Below are 14,342 nucleotides of genomic sequence, written 5' to 3' on the forward strand. Positions count from 1 at the left end.
AGCTTTTTCTATTTGGTGTTTTTATGATAAAGATTACCTTTTGTTTTCAATGGACTCATTTTAGACTTGGTAAAAATCACGCATAAAACTTTAACCCTGAGAGCAATCACATACCTATCTAAGACCCGCCCCCACCCTAATCCCTGCCTACAAGGGTCATCAAGAGAACAGCAGTATTACCAGAAGAACACCCAGACTAAAATCTCCTCAGAGGCCAGGATCACATATGTTAATTCTATCTCCGACATTTGGCCCAGTGCCTAGATAACACTATAGTGAGTAAGTGCTGAAACACACCATAAGAAGCTGGGCATCACCCACATGACGTATGTATGAATAATCGAGTCTTAGGGGACCCAGTCTTTTTCCTTCCTTGCTCTGGGAGTATGCCCATGCCTCTGACCTCAAGTCTGCTCTGCCTTCTACTCCTTCCCGCAGTGTGGACAACGGGTCTAGAGGGAAGGACAGCACCTATTCCAGTCCTCCCTGATGCTGCTCCGTGAGTGCCCACAGCATTGTCCATGCGTTCTAATTCCTGTGCTCTAGTTGCCCTGGTCTAGGCTAGAATACTGCACTGAGGAAATCCAGGTAAAAAGCCTCAACACCATGCCCATAGTAGAGGCTCAGTGGATGGGAGCTATTATTATTATGAAGGCACAATTAGTTCCTTGACGCATGTGATTCCCCTCAGCATGTCCCAGCGACAAGCCTCAGGAGGAGGAAAATTATTGTCAGTGGTTGCACAAGTAGCGATGCAAGTGGGATGAAAGCTAATTGTTGAGCATCAGGTGGCTCTCACGATACTTTGGATGGTACAGGAGCAGGTACACAAAAGGTACCACGAACACACTAAGCATATTTTGAACTGACATAATCACACTAGTTTACCTGTAATGCCCGATAAAATACATAGCTCAGTAGCATAGAATAAGATCTATGTATCTAGATGGTGAAACCCAATTACTTCCTGCCGGGTGGGCAAAAGAAACTAATTAGGTGCAGTATGAAAGAAAGAAATGGACTAAATGTTAAATGGATTATGGTTCTCATTGTGCGTGACACCAATTGAACACAGGGGCAATGAAGAAGTCAATTTTACATAAAGTTTAAAGAGAAAAAAAAGAAACTAAAAAAACTGCTTGGAGTTGGAGCTAATATCTCAGGAGTGGAAGGAAAATAGGAAGGAACACACCCTCATTTGCTTCTAACACGGTTAGCTGATCTGTTTGAAATTAGATCCACTTTCAACTGTTTTAACTTAATTATTAAGCCATTTCTTAACCTCATGAATGCAGTTTCCATGTGCTTTCAAATCTGGCCCTGAACTAATGGACCCTTTCACTTCAGTGGTTTTGGAAATGAATGTTAGATGGAGAGGAAAGCACTGTAACGGTGCTTTTGTAAGGGTCAAAGCTCTGAAAATATCGTATAGTTTGTACATAAAACTCAGCACACCTGAATATCCTGCTGGCCCTTTGTCCGGTAATGAAGGCAAACCATGGCACCCTTTAAAACCTCTGCTTCCTTTCCACGTGCAGCCAGCTGTGTGGGTGCCGAGCTATCTAACTGCTCAAGTGAATCCATTGTTGGGATCAAAGTCTCAACACATGAGAAACAGGTGTAGCCAGGCACCCTAAGGGTAGCCTGCCCCTTGCTTGTGAGAAACAGAATGGGAGGTCCAGCTCTCCATTCTAGAATATTCTCCTTTAAAAAGCAGCATAAAGAGAAAGAAACATCTGTTGGGAAGCATGGTCAAATGCTATTAAATTGCTACTAAGTCTCTTTCTGCTAATTTGTTATTCTCCTTATGTGGAAGAGCCTCAAGTTTATCTGTTTTCATCTGCCATTTTGTATGAAATCAACAGTTGATGATGACAACTTTTTTTTTAAAGATTTGTTTGAGAGATAGCGAGTGTGTGTGCTTGCATGGCATGCACAGTGGGGAGGGGTAGAAGGAGAAGGAATCTTAAGCACACTCCTCGCTGAGCAAAGAAGCTAGTGCCGGGCTCGATCTCATGACCCCAAGAACATGACCTGAGCCGAAACCAAGAGGTGGATGCTCAACTGACTGTGCCACCCAGGAATCCCGATGACAACGCTTGAAATGACAAAAGGTTGGGCAATTTTTAACCCTTTCTGCTTCACTGCTTGGCATGTATCACAAATTAGTAATAATACTAAGAGTGGCCAACCTTTATAGACCATTAAGCCATTTTCATGTAATCCTATGAAGTAGGTACTATTGTTATTCATATTTACAGAGGAGAGAGCGGAGGTGGAGAGAGGCAGAGTAGTTTACCCAAGGTCATACATTTCTTTTAAGTGTGAAACAAAGATTCAGACCCATGTCATCAGAATCCAGAAGCATTGTTAACTGCTCTACAATGTTACACAGTGAAAGCCAATGGAAGTCAAGTACCTTTTAAGAAAAAACTGAAGTTAAAAAAAAAATTAAGAGCCAGGAAATCACTGATTTTTAGAACTATACTTCCTGAATCCCTTTATCAAAGATTAATATACCTATGATGCACCAGGCACTTTGTCCACAATAAGTAATTTAATCCTCTCTAAAGGATTAAATCCTCTTTAGTTTAATCCTCCATTTTACAAATGAAAACTGTGATTCAAGGAAGTTGTCCAAGACCAGAGGAAAGTGTAATTCCAATTTGAACCCAAACATGAGAGACTCGAAATCTCAAGCTCTTTTCACAAAGCCACCCTACCTCTTCTTTCTTTAAAGCAACCCTTTTAGGGTACCTGGATGGCTCAGTGGTTAAGCATCTGCCTTTGGCTCAGATCATGATCCTGGGGTCCTGGGATCAAGTCCTGCATCAGGTTCCCCACAGGGAGCCTGCTTCTCCCTGTGCTTATGTCTCTGCCTCTCTGTGTCTCTCATGAATAAATAAATAAAATCCTAAAAAAAAAAAAAAAAAACCCAAAACCCAACAATAATAAGGTAACGCTTTCCTACTAGGAATAAACTCAAAAAGAGAAATATTTTGGAAAACTCACTGCTTAATAAGTTTAGAATCAGAAGAGAATTTTCTTCTGATTCAGGCACAAAATAGCTCTGACTTAAATATCTATTGTAGAAATAGTAGGATTCAAGTGATTTGTTAGAACATGGCCCACAAAAGGAGAAAAAATATCAGAAGTAAAACTAGTTAGCTTTGATCAAGCAGTGGTAGTGTTCATATTCTCCTGTCTTCCTAACACAGGCTGATAACTCCAACGCCACTTTTCACAAAACACAGAGAAGATAGTTAATACTGCCCATTTTCTCATCATTTTCTCTCTCTCTCTCTGGATCCAGCATAAGCCCACACTGGTATATAGAAGAAAACTAATATCCTGAAGTTATCAGCAAGACTCTTGCAACTCCAAAGGGAAAGGTCGTATATGCCTGGTCTAAAAAAAAAACACAGGCCTGACCTCACGCCTATTAGGATGGCCACTATAAAAAAACCAGAAAATACCAAGTGTTGGTGAAGATGTGGAGAAATGGGAAGGCTTGTGTACTGTTGCTGGGAATATGAAATGATATAGTTGCTGTGGAAAACATTTTTGGTGATTCCTAAAAATATTAAACTGCCATATGCTATAGTAATTCCACTTCTGGGTATATACTTAAGAGAAAGCAAGGTCTCAAAGAAGTATTTGTACAACCATATTCATACCAGCATTATTCACAATAGCCAAAAACGTGGAAGCAACCCCAGTATTCACTGACAGATAAATGGATAGATAAAGTGTGGTGGATACATAAAATGGAATATTGTTCAGCCTTCTAAAGGAAGGAAACTGTGATACATGGTATAATGTAGATGAACCTTGAGGATCCTAGGCTGGGTGAAATTAAAAAAAACACAGATACTGTATGATTGTTCCTCTATGAGGTATCCAGAGTAGTCAACTTCCCGGAGACAGAAAAGAGAACTGTGGTTGCTAAGGGCTGGGGGACAGGTGAATGAAGAGTTGCTTAACTGGAAAAGAGTTTCAGCTTTACAGGATGAAAGATGTTATGGAGATTTGTCACACATTAATGTGAATGTATAGTACTTTTTACATTTCTGAACTGTACACTTCAAAATGGTTAAGATGGTAAGATTTATGTATATGTTACCACAATTCACAAACAAGAACACAGGCTTGAAAGTTGATAAGAATTGCATATAAATCCTGGCTTGCCTCTCCCACCTTCTGATTTTGTGACTTCAGTTCTTTACTGAGTTACTGATGCTCAGTTCCCTTATCTGTGAAAGAAGAATACTAACAGTACCTTCCTCAGAGGGTTATCAGTGAATGCATGTAAGATATTTGGCATAGCACTTGGCCTATAATAAGCATTCCATGGAAGTTGGCTTTGAGTCATAGCAGTAGGCATGGGATATTAGCCAATGACAGAATGGGTACTAAGAGAAGAAAAATCCCGTGACACCTCTTGAGAGGTCACATGAGGCGGCATTTGTTACTTTGGGGAATTTAATGGGGCCCAGGGCTTGGCTCACAACCTTGAAAGCTCAGAAACTGTCCTTCACCTACAGAAAAGACCATACAGAGAGGACAAAGGAGACCAGCATACAAAACCAGAATGCCGATTTATTAACAGCACACTTATAGCGGGCTGAAAGAATCTATTTTCTTCCTGTAGGCAGATATGCATAGGAAGGCAAATTATAATCACAAGCCTGACTGGTAAGCATGGACTCAACAAAGGGAAGTAAGTGAATCCAATGTATGATGGTACTAGGCTAAGGTAACAAGGTGCATTCATTTCCAAATAGGGAAGGTCTTCAGAGTTCTTGAGCTCCAATGGCCAAAGCATCCTCTCTTCTGGATGCAGGTGTTCATAACCACTGTTGGCTTCTGCAGTTTGTTGTGCTTCTATGGCTGACCACTCCTAACCTCTGACTGGCCTACTGGTTCTCTGTCCACCTTAATGCTGTGAGGTAATTCCGTCTATCTTTTCTTTGACCAAAAAGATGTTGGGTTTCATACAGGGTGATATTATTCAACTTAGATGCATGTATTTTAATTTAAAAGCCTAACAAAAATCATTAAAAACATTCATTGAATTTTTATGTACTGTGAGGCAGTAACTGTCAAGATACACTGTCAAGTGAAAAATGGCAAAAGTGTCTACGATTTATCTAGGAAGGAGGTGACAAAAAATATGTACATGTATTTGTTTATATTGTTAAAGTAAACCATTGGGAGAATAAGCTGAACACAAAAACAAACAAAATTCTTTAAATAGGTAAGAAAAGAAACAGGGTAGAGAAGACAGAAGGTGAACTTCTCAGAACATACTTCTGTAGATTTGATTTTGTAAAATATTTTACATAATTCTGAAACAAAATTAAATTTTTAAAATTCCAAAAAATTGAAAACAAAGTGGAACAAATGCTAACAGAAGAGTCATGTGTTGGTATAGCTGTACAGAGAGGAATGATTTCAGCACATTCTGAAACCACTATTTACCTGTACATCCCTCGAAGGATATACCCAGGAACAAAAACAACTGCAAAACCACCACCACTACCATCACCACCACCACCACAACTAAACTCTGTATTCAGTAATCACACTGTTGGTGGTAGTGTTGATATGGTTATTGTTAGTTATGTGAGTACTACAGGACAAAGCTTGTGAGTACTGATGTTGGGTGACTGGGAACTGGGATTTTCAGTGTGAAAGAAAGAAGTTATGGGTGTTAAAGGTGGGTGATGGGTATATGTGAGGGTATTATACTCTTCTACTTTTTTGTATTATGCTTGAAATATGCTGTAATATAACATTCCCGTAACAGAGTTGAAACAAAATAACTCATCGATCCCAATCTTTGATGACAGCTCTCAGGTTAATTTCTCATATTATCAAATGGTCATGAATTTGGTACAGGTTTTCTTTGAGTGAAATGGATGGCATAGCAATTTTCTAAGGAAACTTCAACTGTATAATATGATCATCATATTGAACAGGGTATGTTCAAATTTGGGCTCCATGAGGGGGCAAGGCAAAAACATCACAGCTCTTCAAAATCCTAAAAGTGTGCTTCTTCTAACAGTTCCGATGCCTCTGGCCCCTCTTGCTAAATACCTCCTCCCCACACGTATGCAACTTCTGCACATTCCTGCAATCGTTTTTACAGCCCACTTATGAAGAATTATTAATACATAGATGAGATGGTCTCCACCATCCAAGGGGATGCTTGTCTCATGCTACTTTCTGAAGTTGGAGGTGTGAAAATTTGGCATTATAACACTATTAAAAACTGTTTTTATAAATAGCAAACATTCTCACTTGAGAATCATTTTCTTAGAAGAGTGGTTTTCAAACTTCAGCATGCATCAGTATTACCCAGAAAACTTATTAAGAAAACCGGTTACTGCATCTTGCTCTCAGTGTTTCTGAATCATGTCCAGTTTGAATCCCAATGATTTGCCTTTTTAACAAGTTCCTAGATTTGTTAACTTGGAGACTGGAGACTACATTTGAGAATTATTATCTGAGAACATATATGAAAATCTGTGTCCCTTGCTTCCTCCTAAGAACAAAGCCCCCTGATACTTTCCATATAAAAGCTCATAATCTCCCCCTTTCTTTGATTTATATTTATCCCTTTGAACTCGTGAGGTCTTCTACTGTTTATTACATAACCGTTTTCTGAAATTAATTATCCTTAAAATGACACTTACTCAGAAATGTTCCCTATTAGCTTACAGGTGGCATTTTGTACCCCTTTCCCCTAAAAACAGACTAATTTTGGCTCTTTCCTCTTGCTCCCTTCTTCCAATCCTCTATTCCTCCAACCAAACTGAAAAGAAGACAGGAATAACCATAAAAAGATGTTACTATGTGCTGTTTTCACTAGCATATAATTTCGTAGAAGATAGTAGCCTTCTGGCTTTATTATTGCTTTTCTTTTCCATCATGTTGTGGGCATTTACCTATTATTATCTGAAAATAACAAGGCCTGATGTCTATTAATATTTATAGAATTCAAAGTCCTGCTACAGGGTAGGCATTCAATCCATTTTTGTCAAAATATTTCAATCACAGGATCTCAGAGACAACTGATGTTTGGGGAACCTAAGTGATATACACAAGGTCACAAAGTCTGTTACTGCAAATGCCAGAATGCTATAATCTGGATCTCATGATGCCCACCCAGCCTGTTGTACCACTTACCAGTTTTATCAGAATATGTCAACAGGGCCTAAAGTGAGACAAGATAACTCTAAAGTAGCATAGGGCTAAATACCTACAGAATAATCACAAAATTCTCAATGAGGGTAATGAATGCATTTATCATGGACAATAATTTTTTAACACCATATTTTGCTTTACATGCTCTGAACTTTTCAGATTTCTTTACAAAGTGTAGAGGGGAGGTCAATATTCTAGAAAAAAAACTAAGGAAAAGCCGACAAAATGCAGAAACACATTCCGATGGAACTGGTCCTCTAGCCCTGAACAAATTATCATAATACAGAAATCCACACCCTAGGCTTACTCCCGTACAGCGCATACTGCATGATGATGGCTAAAACAATTAACACAGCCACAACTGTTGGTACCAGGTCATCTTCAGGGTCTGCTCCTTCTAGATACAACTAGATTTAAGGGAAAGGAGAAACAACCACTTGGTAGCTGTTCACTATGTTCTAGGAACTACCAAACAGGCTCCTTTCAATTATCCTAGGAGATAGACATTATTATTTCCATGATAATTAAGAGTAAGTTAAGCTCTGGAGTTGCATGGTTAGGCTAAACGGACAACTCCAGATGCAAACTCAGGTCTGTCTGCCCCCAGGTCACGCTTCTAGTATCTGAGACAGGATTACCTCTACCATCTACTTCTCCATTCTATAAAGATGGAAGCTGTTCTCTTCCTGTTTAATTTATTTTGGCTTCTATCATCAGCAAAAAGATTTTTAACCGCAGGATAAATTCATTGAAGAAGATTTTTCGACCCTGAATGCAGCATATCTTTAAAAGCTGACAAGTAATGAAGTGTAAAGCTAGGCTCATTAACAATAGGAAGTCACAAACGGTGATGGAAGACTTGTCTGATTTTTCCCTTGATGCAAATATCTGAATTGATGACCCTAACCCTTTGGCATCATGAGTGTAGTAAGACTCCTCCTAGAAACCCAGGAGGGCCAGAACACAAGTGACCCTTTCCTCATCTTACCTAGGATCTGGGACAGCCCAATGTGGAGGAAGGCTGGTGGCACAAGAGATGACAACACGTTTTCTAGGCTGAAGGAGGGAGGAATGGAGAGGGAAGAGGCTGCCCCCCGGAATTTAAATGGGGCTGCCCTTGTAGCAACAGTATTATTAAGGAATCAACAGAAGGGTATCGTTTCCCTTTGCTTATGGTAATGTTTCAAAATGTTATCCTTCTCCAATAGACCTACATGGAAGAAATTCAATCTGTGAAATAATAATTTGCACACTACTGCCATTTGCTCTGAAATCCTCTTCACTGCAGCAACTTAAAGCCAATCTTGTAATACATACTCTGTAGAAAAACAAACAGCAACAACAAAAAGCCAACTTCCTTTAAAAATCTCTAAAGTATCCGCTAACACATCAAAAGTCAAATCTCAAGCAACAGAATTTAAATTCTGAATTCTATTGTTCCTTCCTGGTCATTCATCCCAAACCTCAAGTTTTTTTTTTTTTTTAATGACAGCAAAACATTAATGATTATGCTTCTCAAGTATTAGGGTTCACTCCTGGTGGAGCAGGACGGCACACAGTTGGCAGGGTTTTGACAAAGGCTATCGGTCAGATGGCCATGCGCACAGATTCTTCACATGCACCTGTCGGGCTCGTGAGGGGTGTCACTCATGTTTGGACACCAGAGTCCATCACCACAGTAAGTGAGAACATAGATAACAGGACCCTCTTTGTCACTCTGCTCAAAGTTTAATTAACATGCCCCTGCAATTTATTTTGAGCAGAAAGATAATACATATATTTAAACAATTGTGGAACTGTGCGGCAAGATAAATATCGCTTCTCTTTTTTCCGTATGTGAAGTCATTGCTGCAGACTTCTTTTTTTTTTTTTTTGGAGTGCTTAACAATTGTGTTGGAGAAAGGCCATCAAATGATGCTTAGAAATGTGATACACATTTTCATTTCACACTCCATCAGCTTTTACAACTGTAGCTCAATGAAATGTAAGAGAGAGGTTGGCAAACAGCCATATTTACACCAAGGTATAAAAGAAGGGTCAGGTTACTTTTTTAGAGGGAGAAAAAAAAAATTGTTTAATTTTCACTCCACATGACTAAAGCAGAATATTCAATGAACGCCCTAGAGAAAGGCACCCAACCGCCCACACTGCCACGCTGTAGTAGTGCATGTTTAACTGTAGGTTTTACTATATTATAAGCAGCTTTGTAAAACAAGGGAATCTTCCTTTCCTTTCCGCCCCCCTTCCCTTGGGATCTACTGACACAGAAACATACGAGATCAGATGATGTTCAGTGTTCAATCTTACACCTGAAAATAATGCCTTTTGCCCTCTGCTTCTAGCAATGAAGCAGGGACACCTTATTCCCTCTACAGGCAGAGAAGCAAACCTAAGGCATCAGCAAAAATGCATCTTTCTAATTCAGATTGCAATCTGTCAGAAGGGATTAAAGCCTCATGCATACATAAAAAGGGAACTATAAATGATAACAGAAGCACGGTCTGGAATCACTGTGCTTCCACAGCTGCTGTTTTAGCAGAAGGGTAGAGAGAAAAGCATCTTTTACTCACCTCTGTTAAACCTGAGACTTCTCCCTTTGCTAATGGTTTGCTGATGGATGGCGTGTATACTTTGGCGTCTGATACTGGCTGCCCTTTCATAAAATGTTTGCCGGATTCGTAAATGTCCACTTCGATCATTTTCCCCATGAATGTGGGGTTCTTTGGCACTAAAACCTTTAAAAGACATTTTCAAAAGGCTTAATTTAAGAAAAATAATAAACTTTCAATTTTAGAACACAGTTTTAGATTTATAGAATTACTGCAAAGAAAGCAGAGGCTTCCTGGATACCTCGTGCCCAGTTTCCCTAGTTATGAATATCCTACACGAGTATGATATGTTTGTCACAACTCATGAACCAATATGGAGCTATTTCTATTCACTGAAGTCCATCCTTTATTCAGATTTCTCCAGTTGTCCCTTAGTATCTTTTCTTCTGTTCTGAGATCCAACCCTCAGCCGGCTCTACCTTCCAGCTGCTCAAGGATCTGGAGATCCTGTAGGCTGGGAAGGCATTTCTAGGAGGAGCTACGGGCCTGGAGACAATGCTCTTTGATGGCCGGACGCCTGCTGTCCAGAGGCATGTGGCAGGCAGACCCGGGGAAGCCCCCAGCCATCAGCCAGTCACTTCTGGACAGGCCTTTGATATTCTGCTCTCGGCTGTCCCAGGCAATGAAGAAAACTGAGACAACTCTGATGAAAGCCTTATACTTTTAATACCTGCCAAGTCAGCTGTCAGAAGAACGAGGCCTGCTGGTTCGTGTGTATGTGAGCACTTGTATGTGGGAGCGTGGGCATGTGACTCGGAGGGGGCAGAGGAAGAACATTTAAAAGCGACCCTTTAGTCTCCCAAATTTGTTGTTTTGTAGCTAAATGACTCCTTTGCTCTGTCATGAAATGCATATGTTTGGTTTGTTGCCTCTACCTACACTTAGGATCAGCTGCTCTGAAGGCTGCTTTGGTGAGTTCACAGGAAACTGTCAGCAGCCTCTCACCACTGGAGATTTCTAGTAAAAGTACCTGTTTACATCGAGCAAATGCCTCCCTCCTTCAGAGGTGGCTTGGCACTTAGTGTGTCTCCCCCACGCTTCTGTTTTCCTGCTGCAGCTACTTGCCAGTCTTCAAGTCAAGATCCAAAATAAATAGACTAATTCTAATCCAGTAATACTTTGATACGTAGATGAAATCTTCACTTCTGGAACTCATCTTATTTAGAAAAATCATGCCTCTGAAATCCTTGATATGCTTAGTTGTACAGACAAACACGTCAGGGGAGCTAGAGTTCCACAGCCAATTTCTCTGGGAGGCAGAAATGGATCTTGGTCTTTCTGGGTTTGATTTTTTTTTTTTTTTAATGACCACTGCGTACACTGCCTCATCAAAGCATAGGAAAAAGGTCACCTGAGTAGTGAATTACTCCCAGCAAAGAGCTTTAGTATCAGAATATGAAAGCCCCTTTAAATCGTTTTGTTTGTTTGTTTTTTGTTTTTTTAATAAAACAAGAAAATCTCTAGAAATCTCTAGAGTAAACTATCTCTGGGAGATGTGGTCCCATTCTGGGGAAATATAGCTCTGCTGCCTTGATCTGAATGAAGGGCTCAGTGTTTTTCCCCCCTCCAGTTTTAATAATTGGAAAAAGCCGGACTGCTTTAAATTGGAGGAAACAGCTAATGAGGCATGCCATCGCCTTTAAAATGCAGGGGAAAAAAGCTCCCTGCTGAGGCAAGAACCCAGATGGCAGAGAAACAGAGGGGGAAGAGGCCACGAAATACAATCAGGTTCCTCCCCAGGGCTGAGCAGGTTGGCCTGAAGAGGTTGGTTCTCTGGGGCCAAATAATGAAATGGAGAATGGGGAAGAGATGTGGCTCTGGCAGGGAGTGCTGGGGAAGCCTTCCTCAACAGTAGTACTCTGCGGGTATGGGATAGGGTGCATTTAGTTTGAGCCTTCAACACTGCCCCCCATGTTTCCCCAGGCTCCAGGGCCCAGGCTAGGACCATTCCCTGTGCAGTGGAGAGGGAGATCTCTGCAACTACTTCCCCAAGGGCAGTGGGCGTTGGCTTCCCCCCAAAGGGCAGTGGGCTTCTCTCACTTGCTCACCCAGCCCTGAAGAGGCTTTTCCGGCTCTAATTTCAGCCCTAGCTCACAGAAAAAAAAAATTCACTTCTCATCTGATGAGAAAGAAACAAAAAAGTAGGAAAACACATTTGATATTTAGGATAAGTTCATCAGGTCCAGTAATGATCAGGATATCCCTATGCCCCTAGGGGAGTCTCCCATTGAGGAAGGCAGATGCCATTGCTTACTGGGCCTTTTTGGGGCCACTGCCCTTGAAGGAGGCAATGAGTTTTCTTTCATCACTTCTGAACTGCTCCCTGACCTGGGGAAGTGGGATCCCAGGCGCTACAAGAAAGCCTGGCAGGCCAGGTTCCACGGGCAGGGCATGGCTGTGAATGAGAGGGGTCCCTAGGCGCGGCCCCCCAGTAAGGCTCTCAAAGGGAAGCTGTTTTGCCCCGTACTTGTCTCCAGGGTTGGTCATATGATTTGAGTTGAATCCACAGAACGGACTCTTTTCCCTTGGCCTCCAACATTCTTATCAGGGTGGAAGTTAAGAAAAAAAAAAAAAAAACACCTAAAACTAAACAAAACTAAAAAAAAATAATAATAATAATTTAAAAAAGCAAGCAACTGCCCGACCACCTGAGTGAGTGCAGGGAGGAGAGGAAATCCCTGCCCTTCCACACTGATGTCTCAGACATCCTTCCTGTGCCCTGCACAGGCCTCTCCCCTCCCCTCTGCCAGCCGGTGGGAATTCCTTCTGGCAGCGGTAACTACCTGTTCCCGATGCCCAAAGCCTAAGGCTGGTCCCAGCAAAGATTCATGAGGAGGAAGACACGTTTACTCCTCTGTGTGGGGTGTTTGGTAGACTAAGCCATGAAGCGGAGCCCCTGGTGGCCTAGCTGGCTTGATGCTCTGCAACAGCCTTGATGCAACAAGACTCTACAACCTCCCTAAAGTTTCTTTTGCTTAAAGTGATCTACCTCACCGCCTTTCCTCACTTTGGGGAAAGCTTAAGAAGGTCAAAGTGTATCTCACCTGCTCATAGAATCGATTGTGTGCCACATAAAACTTGGAATCGAAAGATTCTTCTGTCACTAACACTTGTTGCCTTTCGCCAATCTGTGAAGAAAAAAAGGAAAGATAAGGGCAAACACCGGAGAATCCAAACCAAAAATGCCAGCCCAAAGAGTCGTGGGTCAGTAAGCAGTGTCCTCTTGGATTCAAAGTAGACTCTCAATTGCAAGTTACTTAATAGCTAATGTAAGAACTATGAATTCATATTTCCCCAAGAGACATTATTATCTATGTGCTAATATAAAATGAGCATAGCCTGAAATCTTATTTTCTTACACAACTATGAAACAAAACTTATCTTCCTCCTTCAACATAAGATAATTAAAGCTTCGAAGACATATAAAAATCTTCTAAGTATCACTTGGTTTCTTGAAGCAACGTTGCAAAACAAGCCAGAACAAGCTGCTTCTAATCCAAATTCATGAAAATATTTTGGCAATAGGAAAGAGTAGTAATAAACATTAATTTGAGTTATGAGGGATGTAACGCTAAAGAAAGTGCCTCAAAAACTAGTCATTAAGTCCTTGCATCTAAACACTTCATGTATTGCATATAACTCTGAAATTATGGATTAATTCCTACAGCTATTTACTTATTATATACATTGCCTCTCTCATATACAACTGTCTCTTCTTTCTTGCAGCCATGACCCCGTCCTTCATTATTTTATTTTTTATTTTTTTAGAAAGACAGCAAAGATACAGAACTGTTAATTCTCTACAGGATCGATCTACATTTATGTTCTAAGAGTGCAACTTTAATAACCAAGAAGTTAAATCAACCAAAACATTGCTTAAAGAAATATGACTACTTGAAAAAATTCCATCATTTCCAAGTTTGGTCCACTGTGAAATGCAACATTTAAAGTATCAATTACTTCCTTTTTATTTTTTTAAACAAAGTTGTCGAAATGTGTGATGTAGTAGCAACTAGCTGTACTGAATGGTTGTGCCTAGAATTATTTTTGCCTTTGCTACTTGATAAATACAACTCTGTATTAAAGCATGCTGATAAGAAGATTTCAAAGAAGCAGTCCCTATTCTCATATATAGACTTGTCACCATGTTCAGGCAGTTAGCATTTAGGAAACGTAAACACAGCTGTGCCAAACAGACCACCTAACAATTAAAAATAAAACAAAACGCTAAACTCCCCTCTCCATCATACAATGCCAATACCTAAACACACCATCATTTACTATCTTTCTTACTATCTCCTTCAAAACGTGGTCCCCTTAGCCGAAGGCCATAAGGTCTCCAGGACGATAGTTACCAACAGCTTCCTTCACTCCCTCCAAACTAATGACCCTTCCTGCAACAGGAGTCCCTTTTAACAATCAAGCAGCAACTAAGGAAAGTCTCCCCAATTTCTACTTTGAATGGGAACGGCTTTGTTTATTTAAAAAGACTGATGAATACTGGTTTTCACTGAAGTATATTCT

At 40.5% G+C, this 14,342-nt stretch overlaps 1 protein-coding gene across 11 annotated transcripts in view; it reads right to left on the minus strand.

The window, feature by feature from the left end:
* Positions 1 to 14,342, minus strand: part of CDKAL1 (CDKAL1 threonylcarbamoyladenosine tRNA methylthiotransferase) — a 641,987-nt gene that overhangs the window by 21,500 nt on the left and 606,145 nt on the right. For all 11 annotated transcript variants that reach the window (XM_072729035.1, XM_025999312.2, XM_025999311.2 and 8 more), the window contains 2 exons: positions 12,863 to 12,946; positions 9,780 to 9,944 (listed from right to left, as the gene is read on the minus strand). In XM_072729035.1, the coding sequence (XP_072585136.1) occupies positions 9,780 to 9,944; positions 12,863 to 12,946 (249 nt within the window). The remainder of the gene's footprint in view (positions 1 to 9,779; positions 9,945 to 12,862; positions 12,947 to 14,342) is intronic.

This window comes from Vulpes vulpes, chromosome 12 (assembly GCF_048418805.1).
Source record: "Vulpes vulpes isolate BD-2025 chromosome 12, VulVul3, whole genome shotgun sequence".
NCBI lineage: Eukaryota > Metazoa > Chordata > Mammalia > Carnivora > Canidae > Vulpes > Vulpes vulpes.